At 39.9% G+C, this 17,590-nt stretch overlaps 1 protein-coding gene and 1 pseudogene across 1 annotated transcript; both read right to left on the reverse strand.

Moving 5' to 3' along the window:
* Window positions 1-1,671: 1,671 nt before the first annotated feature.
* On the reverse strand, window positions 1,672-9,447 carry SERTM2 (serine rich and transmembrane domain containing 2). Its single transcript, XM_081564142.1, has 3 exons — window positions 9,253-9,447; window positions 8,997-9,095; window positions 1,672-2,738 (listed from the first exon to the last, which is right to left on the reverse strand). Exon 3 carries the CDS (start codon window positions 1,942-1,944, stop codon window positions 1,672-1,674), a length of 273 nt encoding a protein of 90 aa, XP_081420268.1. The 5' UTR covers window positions 1,945-2,738; window positions 8,997-9,095; window positions 9,253-9,447.
* Window positions 9,448-16,446: 6,999 nt separating this feature from the next.
* Window positions 16,447-17,090, reverse strand: LOC145535879 (GTP-binding nuclear protein Ran-like; annotated as a pseudogene).
* Between the last annotated feature and the right edge of the window lie 500 nt (window positions 17,091-17,590).

The following is a 17,590-nucleotide window of genomic DNA, read 5'->3' on the forward strand; positions in this document are numbered from 1 at the left end:
TGTAGCCCCTTGGAGAGGGGAGTATTGGCAAATGACTGTGTATAAAAGTAGAAAGCACTTGGGAATTTCACCATCATGCTAGATTTAGATCAAAGTAAAGGAGCCAATCTAAATTGGTAACAAACTCGAGAGCATGTCTGGTAGAGGTGCCATTAACCTGACATCTATTCCACTTCTCTCTCACTGTCACAATTCCCAAGAGAGCACCTGGTGGAAATTTGATGACCATATTTTAGGTGTAAGCGAGAACTGATTTTTTTAAAAGCAGGTAGAAATTAACATGGGTGTTTCAGTTCTTTGGCGGCAAGAGTATGACCAGCCTTCTAATTTCTAATTTGTAAACAGTACTCATTTCCTTTGGCTCCCTTTTGGAAAGTAAATTATTAAAAAATCAAATTGTTTCCCACTACTGGCACACTAGGGCTGTTAATGAGAATGGAATTTTTCAAAATATATTTCTCTTATCAGTAATAACTGAAACACTTCATCTTTTGGCAGGGATCAGGAAAGGAGGAACATTTTCTGGGAAAGACAAATGTGACATTTGAGGACACTGATCTCAATAAAGATTTGTTGGAGGGTATTGTTTAGTCCTTTCCTCCTTTGTCTCTGTTTTTCTTACACTCAGATCTAAGAGGAGTCTATTGATGACTGAATAGCTCTCAGATCATTTTTCAGAAAGAAAAACCTGGCAGCCAAGGCTTGAGTGTTTTGTCCAAAGCCACAATCATTCAACAACAGAATACCAAGACTATTTCATTTCTGCTTTAAAGTACAATTGAGTCTTCTTTGCCAAGGCCATCTTTAAACAAAGCTTAAATTTGAGTGCAACTCAATCCTGGAGCGTGATAGGAAGGAGAAAAGGGCAAAGAAGGTGCACATATCATATAATGTTCATTATCATAAGCATATTTTGACTTAATTTTCCCTTGGTTTGAGGGAAGCTCATTGTTCCAGATTTTTGTAATATATCTACCATTATCTGAGTTTTTTAAAGTCCAGTAATAGTAATAACACAGATAGAAAATGCACATTTTCCCTCTCTAGATGAATTTGTTCACTAGAAACTTACTTTTGCAAAATTGCTTTTAAAATTGAAACAGTGTCTTCTTTCATTTGGGACAAACCTGATGGCCATAGTTGATAAAATCACTGCTCTTTTGGGAAAGGGTTTGTGGTCCCTTCCATTAACCTCTAACATGAGTTAAGTTCATGTAACCAGAGGTGATTCTTTTGGGTCTAACTGCTAAATTAAAACTTGTTCCTTTCTTGGGGTAACCTCTTTGAACAATCAACCCTTTCAAAGGCAAATTTTCCTTGTTCTTGGAGTTTCCAGGGTTGTGTTTGTTTGTGTTTTAAACAACAGCTGCATATGAATTTCTGTGATCTGAGGTTTGCTCAAGGCCCAGCCTCTCTTTGGCTACAATGGAAACCTACCCTCCCAAGCAGCTGCCATTTCCTGTATTCCTGGCAAGGAAGGAGTCAAACCTCTTAGATATCCCACAAGCAGAGTCAAGATAAAGAATAACACAAGGAAAGGATGAACAACTTGTTAAGTGAACAACTTGTTGATTCCTTAAACAGGAAGCTACATGTAATGAAGTCAGCTTTCCTGGACATCAGCATACAAGGGTTCACTGAAATCCAGTAAAGCTCACTTTCATCCTGGCTTTAAGGAGTAGGAATCCGACTCTGCATCTCTACGTCTGTGAATTGAGGAACACTTTCTGTGCTCTCGGAGGTGATGGGTGAGATGACATGTTTGAGTCGAAGGAGCATCGTGAAGAGCAGGATGAGGAGAATGGCCAAGAGGCTCAGGAATAAGCCCACATACATATACAGGTTGGAATACTTATCTGAAGTAGTGTCAACCTCTGTTGCCAGGGTGGGGAAATGGGCCCGTCCAGTGAGATTTCCATGGTACTTGAAATGCACCTCCATCATCACTCAAGACTTGAGTTAGTACCTATTTCTAGTTGATTTCTATTGCCCTTGAGGCATTCCACAGTCACTTAGACTGTCTCTGAATACACTGGGGGTGTTCTAACAATCTCATACACAATCAAAGCAATCACAACCAGAGCCAAGTCAGTATTGCATAAGCAAGAAAATGATATTCTAATTTGGCAGTTGCCATACCGTCTCTATTTTCCAGCACAGCATCCCTCTCCCAAACAGTTTTTTTTATCAGAACTTCTTAACCACTTTCTTAAAATATAAATAAAATATTTTATTTTCCACAGTCCTACTTCTATACTGATTAAAATATATATGGCAAAACTGCTTTATAATACTGGTATGAGGACAAGCATGTCTGAGTATTAAATCAGACTTTTTCTATCTTTTGGTGGAGGGAGAAAACGTTCTATTTTATCTACAGCTTATCTAATGTGTGCATTAATTACATGAATTTGATTGGATTCTTCTGTGGGGAGATTTTCTAAAAGCTTTTGTATATTTCCAGCTCAGCATATCTGAGTTTTTGCCCTTCTTGTCTTTCTGAATCCCCCATAAGGATGGAGCTTGTAAGGTTTCTTCCCGGCTGCCACAGCTTGAGGGCTGGAAGTCTAGAGAATGTAACTTTTCTACAGTTTTGTTGACATCCCTCACTGTAGGCTGGAGGGAAAGTGTTGTCAGACCTGGTAATTCTCAGATGGAGGAGGTCTCAGAGATGCTGACAGCAGTAGGTCTAGGCTCAGAAGATTTGACTCTTCAAATTCCTCAACAGATTTATTTTCCTGAAAATCAAAAACAAAAATAAAAGATTCGGGTATCTAAGAAAGAGAGATGGTGATTTCTTTTGAAATAAAAATTAACTGATACATTACAAAATGGTTTTAGATGGGAAATTTAGTTTTAAAATGATATCCTGAGTTTTTATCATTTTGAATGTTGTTTTTTTTTCTAAGTGGTATACCTGTTACAAGGTTAAAGAAAAATTCCAATCAGAGGACAGCAGCTAATAACTTGGCTAGATTAGGACAGTGTTTTCTAAACTAACTGGTTATAAAATTTACCTGAAGTACTTATTAAAATATAGACCCTGGGCCCCAATCTAGACTTTCTGAATCATAATCTCCACAGTAGGGCCTGCTCACCACTCTAGAGAATCAGATTTTATTAGTCTTAGGTTGAGTCCGAGCACTGGTATTGTTAAAAAGTTCCCCAGATGACTCTAAAGCACAGCCAGGACTGAAAACCACTGCTATAGATTAACCGAGAAAGCCTAGCACTGAAATGAAGATCTAAAGCTAAGGATTTGTTTTTTCAAACCCCAGGTCCCAGTGCCATGGGTCACTTTAACAAATTATGGAATTTTCAGGAATGCAGGCTTCCCCCAATTTTATTTTTGTGTTCTCTATCTCTCATTTAGGTCTGTGGGGTGAGAATACATCCCCATCCCCAGTATTTGTAGATCAGAAGTAATTGAAAGGGTGTGTTTGTTCTGAGCAAGTAACTGCATCTTTCATTATTGGTAAAGATGGAATGTTGTCTTTATTGGCAAAAATATTCCAGTGTGTAAATGGGGTCAACTATTTGCTGTTGAAGACTTCCAAAATGATTTAGCTTGTTTTTCCCAGCATGAATTTTGAATAGAGATGACTAAAAAAAAAACACAAAACATAAACTACCATCACCTGTTAAGCTTCCATGTGCAATTGTGGCAGAGAGCTGACAAGGTAGCCCAGTTCTGTTGCTTGTTAACATGCCCAAGGAGAGTTAATAGAAATAGCTCCAACAATCACATTACTCTTCCTATAATCTTCAATTTTCCCCTAGCCCGGGAGCACTTCAGCTTAAAATTTATATTTACTAGCTCATGGTACTGTCGGAGAAGGCAATGGCACCCCACTCCAGTACTCGTGCCTGGAAAATCCCATGGACAGAGGAGCCTGGTGGGCTGCAGTCCATGGGGTCGCACAGAGTCAGACACTGAAGCGACTTAGCAGCAGCAGCAGCAGCAGCAGCATGGTACTGTACTTTCTGTAATCTGCATGATTCTTAGCCTACCTACCTATGGCCCCTATCGCCTGTGCAGAACCACCTGGTTCACAGAAACAATAGCAAAGGGACAGGGTATCTTTCTACCGTCTTTGGAGCTATAGTCTAGGAAACATTTTTTGCAATACTTAAAAGAACATCTATTTTGATTTCTGATTCACTAACAAGTGGAAAAGGTAATCACATAGGTATCCTTTTGTTCTCTAAAAACACCAGCCCCAAGGCAGTGGTTCATCTGAGTAGCTTGTTACAAATGCAGATTTCAAGGTCTGTTCTTGGGAGCTCTTTCTCCCCAGACCACTGGATTCTCGACCTTTCTTATTCCCCTAAATTCAGTTTTTCTCAAGAATGTGATGCATGAACCTCCTACGTTACTTAAAATGTAGACTCCTAGGCCCTTCGCCAGGCCTATTGAGTTCTAATATTTTGGATCAAGGTCCAGGAATACATATTCTAAGCACAAGATTTTCAGGTGATCCTTTGCATATCAAGCTTTGAGAGTTAACTATCAGTTTTTCTATCTAGATATCCCAGCTAAACAACAAAGCTAAACTGTTCTGTTGGTTGTTTGGGGACCCTACTTTTAAAAACTATTTAAAAGAGTGCCACAGATGGAATTGTGTCCCCAAAAAAGTCATATTGAAGTCCTAACACCCAGTACCTGCAAATGTAACCTTATTTGTAAAAAAAAGGGGGGGGCATTCTTTGCAGATGTAGTCAAGTTCAAATGAGGTCATTAGGTTGGCCCTAAATCCAATATGACTGGTGTCCTCATAAGAAGAGAAGGCAGAGATATACAGGGGGAAGACAGAGGCAGAGACTGGAGTGATGCACCTACAAACCAGGGAAGGCCAAGGATTGCCAGTAAACACCAGAAGCCAGAAGAGTAAGGGAAGAATTTTACTCTACAGAGTGCAGAAGGAGCATGGCCCTGTTGCCTGGATTTCAGACTTCTAGCCTTCAGACCTAAGAGAATAAATTTCTGTTTTAAGCCAACTAGTTTGTAGTACTTTGTTTATGGCAGCCCTAGGAAACGAATACACAGAGTGATCCCCCTGAGGCCCTAGGATTTTGGAACCTTTGGGGCAGTGTTTCTGAAGGAAGTTCCTTCATCAGAATCACCTGGAAGATGTGTCTTACAAATGCAGATTTCTAGGCCTTTCCCCTTGCTTTCTAGATCAGAGTCTTTCTGGATAGGACCCTGAAATCTATATTTGTGACAAGCTACCCATTCAGAGTTTCTAAGTACACTCTGCAAGGAATGGTTTCCAGTCCCTGCTGCCCTTAGGATCACTTACTAAACTTTTTGAAAATATGTCTATCTGGGGCCTTCCTTCAGAGGTTCTGATGCAGTAGGTTTGGGGGAGGGGCAAACAGCTGTAGTGCTTAAAGGTCCACAGGTGGTATTGATATGCGGCCAGGGCTGAGAAGCACCACTCTACAAATAGAATGGAGCGCCCGAGAGTCAGGACTGTGACAGTCCCCAGCAGCCCACATGGAGGCATACTGTTTTCACCTGGCCTCCAGAACACAAGTAGTAGGAAAATCAACACTCACTGTTAGTGCTGTCCAAGTGGGAAAAGAATCAATAGTAGTATACTGTCTTTTTAGTCTCCCATGGACCTCCAAGTACACATATTTGGATAAGTCAGACTCCCTGGTTAGGCACACTGTCATCATGGGTGCCTCCAGGTTCTCTTTTACTCGTTTACTTAGTAACACCCATGAATAAACACCTGTGAACAAAAACCTACTGACTGTAAGATTGAGAATAATAATTTACATGATGCCTACCTATGCTCCTCCCTATCAAATTCAATATTCTGAATTTTGTTAATCATTACCTTGCTTTTATTTACACACACATCCCTATGCCTAAACACTATGTTTTTTATTTTTGTTTTGAACTTTATAAAAAAAAAGTGTCAAGCTATATGTCTTCTTTGATTTGTGCTTTTTACTCTACATTGCATCATTATATGATTTACTTATAACTATTCTTATAGGATGAAAAAGGAATAAATATTTAGTAGCCCACATATTACCTTTTAATTTTATTCCATTCTCCTTAGCTTGGCATTCAAGGCTGTACAGGCCCTGGTCCTGGCTAACTTTAATTCCTTCCACTATCCTACTTTCCAATCAAGCTGTAATGCTCATTGTCACCTATTTCCCTGCCTTCATGTTTTTTGTTTGACCTGTTCCTTCTATCTTTGTATATCTCTGCTTGGGGAAATGGTACTATTCTTCATAGTTCAGCTTATGAAACTGACCTTGATTTCTTATCAAATCCTAATTTCCACAGGCTTTCTATCCCTCCTAGAGAAGTTACATTCACCTAATATTGTAAGTATCTATTTTCTGTGTTTTCTCCCAAGTTATAATTTATAAACTCCTCGAGGATCTTTTTCAACCTTCCATCCGCTTCCCAGGTGGCTCAGTGGCAAAAGAATCCGCCTGCCAATGCAGGAGACACAGGTTCAATCCCTGGGTCAGGAAGGTCCCCTGGAGGAGAAAATAGCAACCCACTCCAGTACTCTTGCCTAGAAAATTCCATGGACAGAGGAGCCTGGCAGACTGCAGTCCATGGGGTCACAAAGAGTCAGACATGACTGAGCACACATGCATGCACATGATCTCTTATATAACCATGCTTACAATAGCTGCTCAATAACTACTGAATAAATGCATGGATATGACTGAAGAAATGTACTTAACACTGACAATCTGGAGAGAAGCATGGTGTTATCTCTGTTTCAATAGATAATAAAGGTTGGGGAAGTGCCTGAAACTCCCTTTTTATTTCCCTCCCCAACTCTCCTATCTCTTACTGTGCAAAGAAGACTTACATTTCTGAGTATAACCTAGAATTAAGGAATAGTCACTTTTGGGGAATCCCCTGGCAGTCTAGTGGTTAGGACTTGGCACTTTCACTGCTGTGGAGCTGGGTTCAATCCCTGGACAGGGAACTAAGATCCTGCAAGCTGTGTGGCACAGCCAAAAAAAAAAAAGGAATAATCACTTTGTTAAAAACTTTGCTCTTGAATTATTTCAGTTCCATTATTTTAAAGGAAAACTACATGGAGTGGGTTTATGGCCTGAAGTTTTAGACAGTTCAGTTGTGTCTATAGATGCTTTTCATTAACAATTAATAATACTGTCTCTAACACAATCAACCCTGAATTTTCCTTAAGGTCTATTTATTAAATATTTATTAGAATTCTATGAAGCTTGAAGAAAGCTTGAAGAAGCTGAAGAAGAAGATAACAATACTCTCATATACAGTTTGTCAACTTCTTTAAACATTTCATTTGAGGGTTTTGAAAACTAACCATATATTTCTTAAAACCTCTGTGTCTGCAGAACACCAAACATCCTGTTCAATTCAGAGAGGTCTATCAGTTCAATTCCTTAAATCTGAAGGATTTTGAAATGAGTAGATGAAAAGTTAGATACGGATGGAGGGGGTCCTCTTTCTTAATCTGTTCCTATATCTGTGACAACTTCTCATAAAAGCTTTCCAGACAGGATCACCATAGCTCTCTTAGCTAACTAATTGATGAGTTGCACAGACAATGTGAGTGCTCTATTATAAGGTGTGGACCATTTGGAAATAAAAACAACCATGCAATTTCAAAAGAAGCCAAAATTCTATTAATTCTAAAAAATCTGGTTATTTTGGAAAGACCTTTGTAAGATGATTGTATCCTACATTTTTTTCTGAAAAGCTAATGAAATGAAAATCAGTCTCTAGTCTTTGTAAAAGTAATGGAAAGCTGATGAGGGATAAGGAGAGTGAGGGATAGGAAAATGGGAAAGGCATTAGGAAAAGAAAGGAAGGGAGATGGAGGAAAGGGGGGAAGAAGGAAGGAAAAATGTGAGAAGGTGTTGAGGGGTGTGGGAAGTGCTGATAAAAGGTGGGAGGAAATGAGTGGTTAAGAGGCACAGATGAAGATAGGGTAGGAGGAAAACATTGGAAAAGAGAGAAGAAAGGAAAATGGAAGGGGAGATTGGGGGAAGGGAAAATGGAAAGAGATTAACTTAATAACTGGCCAATGTCCAACATTAGCCTGGACATCTGGTTTACTTGTAATGTAAATCAAAACACCTACAAACAATGTGAATGCACCTCTGATTTTCTGATTGTATGTTTTGTCATTAACTTGGTAAATAAAACTCTAGGCAAAAAAAAAAAAAAAAATCATGATTTTGGTATGAACATTGAAATGCCAAGTCTCCGATTATGTTCAATGTCAGCACAGTACATATAACCTCTCAAAGGCAAAATAACATACATACCCAGACCATGAATTTTTTCTCCTTAAAATGAGAAGGGAGTGTGAAGCTTTGCCCGTCCATCAACATGGAGAGGGATTCCTAGGGTGAAACTTATTTCTAATAAGAGAAACAAAATTCTGTATATATTCAGACTGACATATTCAGCAAACCTTTGAGTGCAAACCAAGTACCAGGCCCCCTACGAAGTGCTGGGGATATAGAGATAAGTGTAACCTGATCCCTGTTTTGGTCCTCAAGGAGCTCCCCATAGTTCCTTTTGCTTTTCTTTAATGTGATAAAGTTCTGAAATAATTGGCAATTCTATATTCTTCCAAATGACACCTGCTTATAGAATTTCAGAGCTGAAATCTCACCACATAGCTAAGGAAAATGATTAGTGAAACAACTCAGAAGAGACAGTTTTGGCTCTTGCAATAGCTTTCAGGAGTTAACGCATTCTGTTCGCATTTACCTGCCCGGTGTGGGGGAGAGAAACTAAGGGGGTGGGAACTATTAGAAAATCTAGTTCCACAGGAGCCTGTGAAAAAACAATTCCAGCCGCAAGCGCTTCTTCAGTGGCTGAAGCCATTAAGTAATAAGCGTTTCAAGTGAGAGCTGCTGTATCTTCCGCGGCAGACAGTGCCGATTTGTCACACCTGCCGATAAATAACCGCATTTTCACCATAAAGAATATCATATTTCCAAGTCTCTCTTACCTTTCTCGTGGCTCATGGGATGAATGGGGCTGGCCTTTTAAGGATCCCTTTTGAAGCTTACACAGTCGGGCAAGTTGTTCAGGAACATCTCTGGAATATCTGGAAAATAGAAAGAAAGCCTTGTTTTGCCAGAGAAACAGGACTGTGTTCATGCAAAATACGCTTTCTCTTTCATCCTCCTGAAGAGTCAGATCTTCGCAGCGCAAAAGAGAAAAGCACCCTCTATTAGTGACTTAAAACGCCGGTTGCCACTTACAGCTTCAGAGCGCAGTTTCAGATGCCTGCTCCTTGTAAACCCCGAACAGCCATGAGAATTGTCCCTTTGGATGTGTATATACCTTCGGGAACACTTGAATGGAAGCAGCCTGAATAGTTAAGTCCCCAATTCCTCTTTCGCAGGCAACAGTTAAGAGAGTGCGGGAAAGGTAGTGAATCAGCTCTTCTTTGCCTTAGGGGCTGGGAGCCTGAGAGGGAGGAGATAAGAGAGAAGCTCAGAAGCAAAGTTTGTCTAAGCCTTCCACTTTAACCCCTTCGAGGTTTCTTCATGAATCTGTAGGATTAGCGAAGACTCCCTGTTTTTGTAAAAGCCTCTTCATAGGACATTTAAGGAAATCAGATCTCCTGCTCAAGACTTTTTTCATCTTAGGCTTTATAGTAATTAATATATGTGTAGAATTGAAACCAAACATGCCAGGATGTAGTGGTATTTAAATAATTCCATCTTTATAAACAGTATGTGTCCACATGTATTTCTCCAGGTTTGGGAAACTTTTTTTTTAGGCACCAACTGAATTCTTTTATTTTGAAGTTTTTGTGGAAATTTAACATCAGTCTTGGAATCTAGGTCTGAGTTTCTAATGGGGGGGTGTCTAACCTTTAAGTAGAATATCTTTAAATAAAGCATATTTATCCCGGGTACATGTGTCATTATAAGTGATTCATCCACCTGTAGTTTAAATGTCATTAGTTCAGTTCAGTTCAGTCGCTCAGTCGTGTCCGACTCTTTGCAACCCCATTACTGTGTTTTGTATGGGACTTCCGAGGTGGCACTAGTGATAAAGAACCAGCCTGCCAATGCAGGAGACATAAGAGATGTGGGCTTGATCCCTGGGTTGGGATGATCCCTTGGAGGAGAGCATGGCAACCCACTCCAGTATTCTTGCCTCAAAATCCCATGGACAGAGAAGCCTGGGAGGCTACAGTCGATAGGGTTGCACAGAGTTGGACACGACTGAAGCCACTTAGCACGCATGCACATGTTTTATATATTGTGGCAAGAGGAAGGAGATTAACATTTCTTGAGTGCTTACTCCATGTCAAGCATTTAATGTAGAGAATTTCATTTAATCCTTGCAACAACTCTGTAGTTTGGGTATTATCATTCTCATTTTACAAATAAGAAAACCAAGGCTTAGAGATGAAGTATATCACATAGTTTAATAAGCTTGGAGCCAGTATTTGAAAACAAGGACTGCTATCCCAAACTCTGCTCTTTTCTCTGTAGCAGTAGTTCTGAACCTTTGGTGGGTCTTTGACTGCTTTGAGAACTTAATGAAAGCTATGGACTGTCCACTTTCTCAGAAATAGGCATATAATTTCTGTGCTGCATGGCCTCCGGGTTAAGAACAGCTGAATGTCCTCATGTCACTTTTCCAATATTATAGCGTCATTAGTGCCTTGTTCATCCAAAAACTCATGGTCATCAACAATTGTTATTATGTAATTAATAATAATAATAGTATATAATAATAATGGGGACTTCCTTGGTGGCTCAGACACTAAAGAATCTGCCTGCAATGCAGGAGATCCAGGTTCGACCCCCAGGTCTTGAAGATCCCCTGGTGAAGGGAATGGCTACCCTCTCCAATATTCTTCCCTGGAGAATTCCATGGACATAGGAGTCTGGCAGGTTACAGTCCATGGGGTTGCAAAGAGATGGACAAGACTGAGCAACTAACACTTTCAATTTCATAATAATAATAGCATAATAATGTGTTATTCCAATTTTTAAGAAATTACTGCAGTGCTTTTTCCTTTTCCCCAAATTCTCTTTAACAAGTCTTGCATCTTTTATCTTTTCATTTCCCTCGTTCTAGCAGTCACAATGGGTTGAGACTCTCCTTGAAATCACCAGCATAGTCTAATACCTTGTGGAGTAGGAAAACTGGAGTATTTTAAACTGGAGTAGTATGCTCAAGATTCATGAAACTACACGGTAAATATGATGCATTTTTCGAGAGGATCAATTTTACTTGAGATTTCAGATAGGGAGAACATAGGCAATTTGAGTGATAATTTTCAAGATAGTATATATGACAATGAAACCATATTGTGGAATAAAATGCAAATGTTTTATACACTTTTATGATCAAGCATGAGACTTCAGAGAAATATTGCACTTGCAGTGGTGCTTCATTGGGCTAGCCAGACTTCTCCAGGGATATATGTTTATTCTATTCTGCCATTTGGAATAATTTGGTGAAAAAGTTTGAAGATCGTTGTAAAGAAACGACGATGGATTTTGAAGTCAGATAGACCTAGGTTTCAGCCTCACCTTTAATCTATATTTTCTGGGTTACCTTGAGATAGTCAATTAATTTCTTAGTTTTATTATCTTAAAGGAAGGGAAAAACTCTCTTCATGAGTGTTAGAAGAGAAAACAGCTCTAAAACTACATGGTAGATGCTCAATAAATGTTAATGTTGCCATCTCAATTTTTTACACGTCAAAAGAATGAGGTTATTTGAATATAACTGGAGATATCATTAGAGATAGTCTAATGTTTCCTGCCTAATTAGGAAAAAAAAAAAGCTTAGGTAACAAGATATTAAAATTTAAATTTCCAGAAAGACATAGATGCCCTACAATAGATGAGAAATTTCAAAGCCAGATCATGATATACAAAATTTACAAAGGAAATGCTCCAGAACAGAGTCCAAGAAATAAAAAGAAGTCTCATTGTGGAGGAGAGTTGGGGGAAAACTTATGAAAACACGTCTCTGAAGAGATCTGTTGGCAGGTTAAGATTCCACTCCACCTTCTACAGGAATGCTGGAATGGTGGAGGTATTACCTCCTTCACCTCAACAGTAGGGAGAGGGGTTTCTCCAGACCACTCAGAGAGCTCGACGTTTGTTCTCTGCAGTAGAGGCAGAGACTTGGAGCTGCACGTTCTGAGAAAGTGAACGTGGTCATTGGCGGGAGGATAGGGTTGACTGTGTTGGGACTGACCAGCATTCTCAGAATTTATCAGGCAAGGGATGTTTGAGGATTTCCTGGGAATCAATCAAAAGGGTGCCATGCTAGAGATAGGGAGAACAAATGTGGGGTCACACTGGACACAGTCCAATAGAACCACCTAGATGTAGAGACCCCAGCAAAAGGAAAAAAAAAAAGGCTGGAGATAACTGTCGTATTCCTAGGGGTGGAGGAAAGAGCTGTAAAGTAGCAACCTGGATATAAATTATAAACCCAGGTCTCCCAAATAGTATTGCTGAGTGATCCTCAGTCATAAGGACATTTAAAGAACCCAAAGAAGGTCCAGAGACCCAGAGAGTGGGAAGCCTTTTCTTCTATCAAGAAGAAATGACCAATCCCTTTACCTCTTGTCCCTCTTCCTGCTTCCACCTTGGTGAGGGTCCAAATCAGAGCTGGCAAGTAGGGAGAGAAAGAAGAAAAGCTGTCATTCCCCTCTTCTCCAAAGGCAGATGGCCAACACCTATAGGCCTCAGCATGGGGTGGGAGGGCAGACCTTATTTCTCTGAGTAAAACTTGAAGAATTTGATTAATATCTTGGACTGAATATGTCCTGATTACTGAATCAAGACTGTGTTTTGTGACTTTGAGTGATTTTTTTAAGACTGTTTATTCTTGAAGGAATGAACAGAAAAGTCATAGGCCTTGTCCAAGTTTCCATCCAAGGTCAGAGAAATTTTATACCAAAGGAGTATATTTTATTGGACATTGGGAGACAAAACAAAGTTGTGTTTTGATTCTATCATTAATTATACTTTAAAAAATGCTGGTTATAAACATTAATTCATTCCTTCATTCAGTGAATATCTGAGTGCCTGTGTGTGAGGCATTGTGCTAAGAACAGGACATACCATGAAATGAAAAATAGTCCTTACCCTCAAATTGTTTATGATCTACAGCAGGGGTCAGCAAATGCTGACCCTTTTCCATAAAGGGCCAGATAGTAAATATTTTAGGCTTTGAGGGACACTTAAGATGTCTGTTGCCTGTTCTTCTTTTTTTTAAAGTCATTTCTATAAAAATGCAGAACCATTCTTGGGAGCTAAAAGGAGGTCACGGGTCAGATTTAGCCCACAGGCCCTTGTTTGCTGGCTCCTAATGTGTGGAAGAAGCAAGTTTTTTAAAACCACCAATTATCATACATTTCTTATGTTTGAAGTTGTATTTAGGATCCTTGGGGAGGAGATACAGGAGAGCATTACCTAACTCTAGGGAATTGCGACTTCCAGGAAGTGGCAATATGGATTACAGATCTGAAGAATGAGTAAGAATTGGTCAAGATTAGAGGAGGTGAGTGGTATTTAAGGCAGAGGGAGTTGCCTATCCAGAGACACCAAAGCTTGACAGAGCTTAGTTCACTTTAGAAACTACAGAAGGGAAAACTGAATTTTACAGAGGTTAAATACTTTGTTCAAGATCACACAACTAGTAAGTGATGGAGCTTAAAATCTTAACCAGGTGTGCCTGAGTCTAAACCTATGCTCCTAACCACTGTATCATACTTCTGCCCTGGTACTAAAGCTCTGTCTATCTAAGATCCACTTCTTACTTTCTGCAAATCAGCAGCTCTTTCTTGCTTACTTCTGATTCCCCTGGGGGTAAAAATGTCAAAGTTCTAGAAGGGCTTGCAAGACCTTAAAAATAAGAAAGTGAATCAATAATGTTGGATTGTCATGATTAGAATTCTAATTCTCCCTTTTAAAAATAACCCTTTAACCCAGTAAAACCTAGCTCACACTACTCAAATTCAGAGGTTGCTTATTTCTTTTTTTACAAGTAGGATCCCCCCACCCCAGCCTCAGTAGCCTCAGTAGCTAAGCTGTAGCACTATGATAATGTAATTTCTTACCTTCTTGTTATAGATTTATAATGAGATAATAGTACTCTCTGACTTGGACTACATATGGTGATTGGTCCAAGTTCTGCTCCTATCTTCACCACTCATATTGATGACCTTGGTCAAATGAGTTTACTCAGTACAGATTAAATCTGTCAATGTTTTCAATTGATTATTTGGTGGATTTTTATTTTCCCCATGGTTTGGGGTCGCTGAGTCAGACATGACTGAGCAACTTCACTTTCACTTTTCACTTTCATGCGTTGGAGAAGGAAATGGCAACCCACTCCAGTGTTCTTGCCTGGAGAATCCCAGGGATGGTGGAGCCTGGTGGGCTGCCATCTATGAGGTGGAACAGAGTCAGACATGACTGAAGCAACTTAGCAGCAGCAGCAGCAGCAGCATGGTTTGGAAAGCTAGGTTAGCCATGTAGTAGCTACCTGCTGGAAATGCTCACCTTAAAGTCTGCCATGCATGTATATTTCACATCATATTCTCATGGCACACCTTAAACATATATATATATATGAAATACATATATATTTATTTATAAACATATGGCTGTTGTTGTTCAGTTGCTAAGTCATGTCCAACTCTTTGTGACCCCATGAACTACAGCACTCCAGGCTTCCCTGTATTCACTATTTCCCTGAGTTTGCTCAAACTCATGTCCTTGGAGTCAGTGATGCCATCCAACCATCTCATCCTCAGTTGACTCCTCCACTTGCCCTCAATCTTTCCCAGAGTCAGGATCTTTTCCAATGAGTTGGCTCCTTGCATCATGGCCAAAGTTTTGGAGCCTCAGCTTCAGCACCAGTCCTTCCAATGAATATTCAGGGTTGATTTCCTTTAGGATTGACTAGTTTGATCTCCTTGCAGTCCAAGGGATTCTCAAGTGCCTTCTCCAAAACTACAGTTTGAAAGCACCAGTTCTTCAGCACTCAGCCTTCTTTAGGGTCCAGCTCCCACAGCCATACATGACTACTGGAAAAACCAAAGCTTTAACTATACAGACCTTTGTTGGCAAAGTAATGTCTCTGCTTTTTAGCACACTGTCTAGGTTTGTCATAGCTTTGCTTCCAAGGAGCAAGCGTCTTTTAATTTCATGGCAGCAGTCACCATCTGCATTGATTTTGGAGCCCAAGAAAATGAAATCTGAGACTGTTTCAAGTTTTCCCCCATCTATTTGCCATGAAGTGATAGGACCAGATGTCATGATCTTTGTTTTTTGAATGATATATTGGTGCTTATACATACGTACATATATATATATATATATGTATATATATATATATATATATTGGAGCTTCCCTGGTGGCTCAGATGGTAAAGAATCTGCCTACAATGCAGGAGACCTGGGTTCTATTTCTGGAAGATCCCCTGGAGAAGAAAATTGCTACCTGCTCCTGTATTCTTGCCTGGAGAATTCCATGGACAGAAGAGCCTGGCAGGCTACAGTCCATGGAGTCACAAAGAGTCAGACACAACCGAGAGACTAATACACACACACATGTATTTCACATTGTACACCTTAAACTTCACATGTTATATATCAGTTTGTTGTTGTTGTTCAGTCGCTAAATCGTGTCTAACTCTTTGCAACCTCATGGACTGTAGCACACTGGGCTTCCCTGCCCTCCATTATCTCCTGGAGTTTGCGCAAATGGTGCTGCTGTCTAACTATCTCATCCTCTGTTGCCCCCCTTCCCCTGCCCTCAATCTTTACCAGCATCAGGGTTTTTTTCCAATTAGTAGGCTCTTTGCATTGTGGCCAAAGTATTGGAGCATCAGCATCAGTCCTTCCAATGAACATTCAGGGTTGATTTCCTTTAGGATTGAGTGTTTTGATCTTCTTGCAGTCCAAGAAAAGCCCAAGAAAAGAAAATCTGTCCCTGTGTCCACTTTTTCCCCATCTATTTGACATGAAGAGATGCGACTGGATATTATGATCTTAATGTTTTGAATGTTGAGTTTTAAGCCAGTTTTTTTTTTTGTTGTTTTTTTAGATATTTGAAATACAACTTTATTCTGATTCTAAACGAAAAGGAATGGGAATGACAATAACAAACAAGATTCCACCTCTCAGTGTTGTCATGTGACTATAGCAGTCTTATATTTGAAACTCAAGGAGGAAACAACTGTGTTCCAAAACACCTAAATATGCAGGTCCAAAAAATGAAGGTATTTTTTTAAACTGCCACATTCACTCCAAAGCCCATCCATCTCCTTCAGCATCCAAAGATCAAGCACATGTTCTGTTTAGCTGTATAATAAAGTAGCAAACACACTGCACCACTGACATCACAGGACGGTTGCCTATAAAACTGGACTGCTGACGCTGGGCCCCAGCTTCACTTTCTCACAGGTCATCATCTTCATCCGGGAGAGCAGTTGTCTGAGCAACCTCTAAATCATGCTCGTACTGTGCTGCCAAGGCTGGGTCCGTGACAACCTTGGCAGGGCAAGAGCAGGCATGGTGACAAACTCCAGGTTAGGGTCTCCGATCAGTTTTCTAGTAAGCCAGAGGAAAGGCTTTTCAAAGTTGTAGTTACTTTTGGCAGAAATGTCATAGTACTGAAGAGTCTTCTTTTGGTGGAAGACAATTGACTTTGCCTTAACCTTTCTGTCCTTAATATCCACTTTGTTCCCACACAACACAATCAGGATGTTCTCACACACTCATACCAGATCTTTATGCCAGTTAGGCACATTCTTGTAAGTAACTCTCCATGTTACATCAAACATTATAATGGCACACTGAGCTTGTATATAATAGCCATCTCTCAGTCCACCAAATTTCTCCTGACCGGCTGTATCCCATACATTGAACTTAATTGGTTCTCTGTTATGGAACACAAGAGGATGAACCTCAACACCCAAGGTAGCTACATACTTCTCTAATTCACCAGTCAGATGATGTTTCACGAATGTGGTTTTTCCAATAACACCATCACAAGCCAAAACAAGTTTGAACTGAACTTGGAGTTCTCCTTGGCCAGCCATTGCGATCTTGACATCAGAAGTGTCTCCACGCTTGTCTGACTGCTAAGCCAGCTTTTTCACTCTCCTTTTTCACTTTCATCAAGAGGCTCCTTAGTTCCTCTTCACTTCAAGCCATGAGAGTGGTATCATCTGCATATCTGAGCTTGTCAATATTTCTCCCAGAAATCTTGATTTCTTCTTGTGATTCATCCAGTCCGGCTTTTCCCATGATGTACTCCGCATATAAGTTAAATAAGCAGGGTGGCAATATACAGCCTTGTCGTACTCCTTTCCCAATTTTGAACCAGTGTTTCCATGTCCAGTTCTAACTGTTATTTCTTGACCCACATACAATTTTCTCAGGAGACAGGTAAGGGGTTTGGTACTCCCATCTCTTTAAGAATTTTCCACAGTTTGTTGTGACTCACATAAAGGCTTTAGCATTGTCAATGAACCAGAAATAGATGTTTTTCTGAAATTCCCTTACTTCCTCCAAGATCCAACAAATGTTGGCAATTTGG

Source organism: Giraffa tippelskirchi, chromosome X, assembly GCF_054371585.1.
Source record: "Giraffa tippelskirchi isolate mGirTip1 chromosome X, T2T-mGirTip1v1.2.pri, whole genome shotgun sequence".
Classification (NCBI taxonomy): Eukaryota; Metazoa; Chordata; class Mammalia; order Artiodactyla; family Giraffidae; genus Giraffa; species Giraffa tippelskirchi.

Excerpts from the sequence above, each read along its gene's own strand:
- SERTM2 (XM_081564142.1), bottom strand. The coding sequence starts at position 1,944 with ATGATGGAGGTGCATTTCAAGTACCATGGAAATCTCACTGGACGGGCC.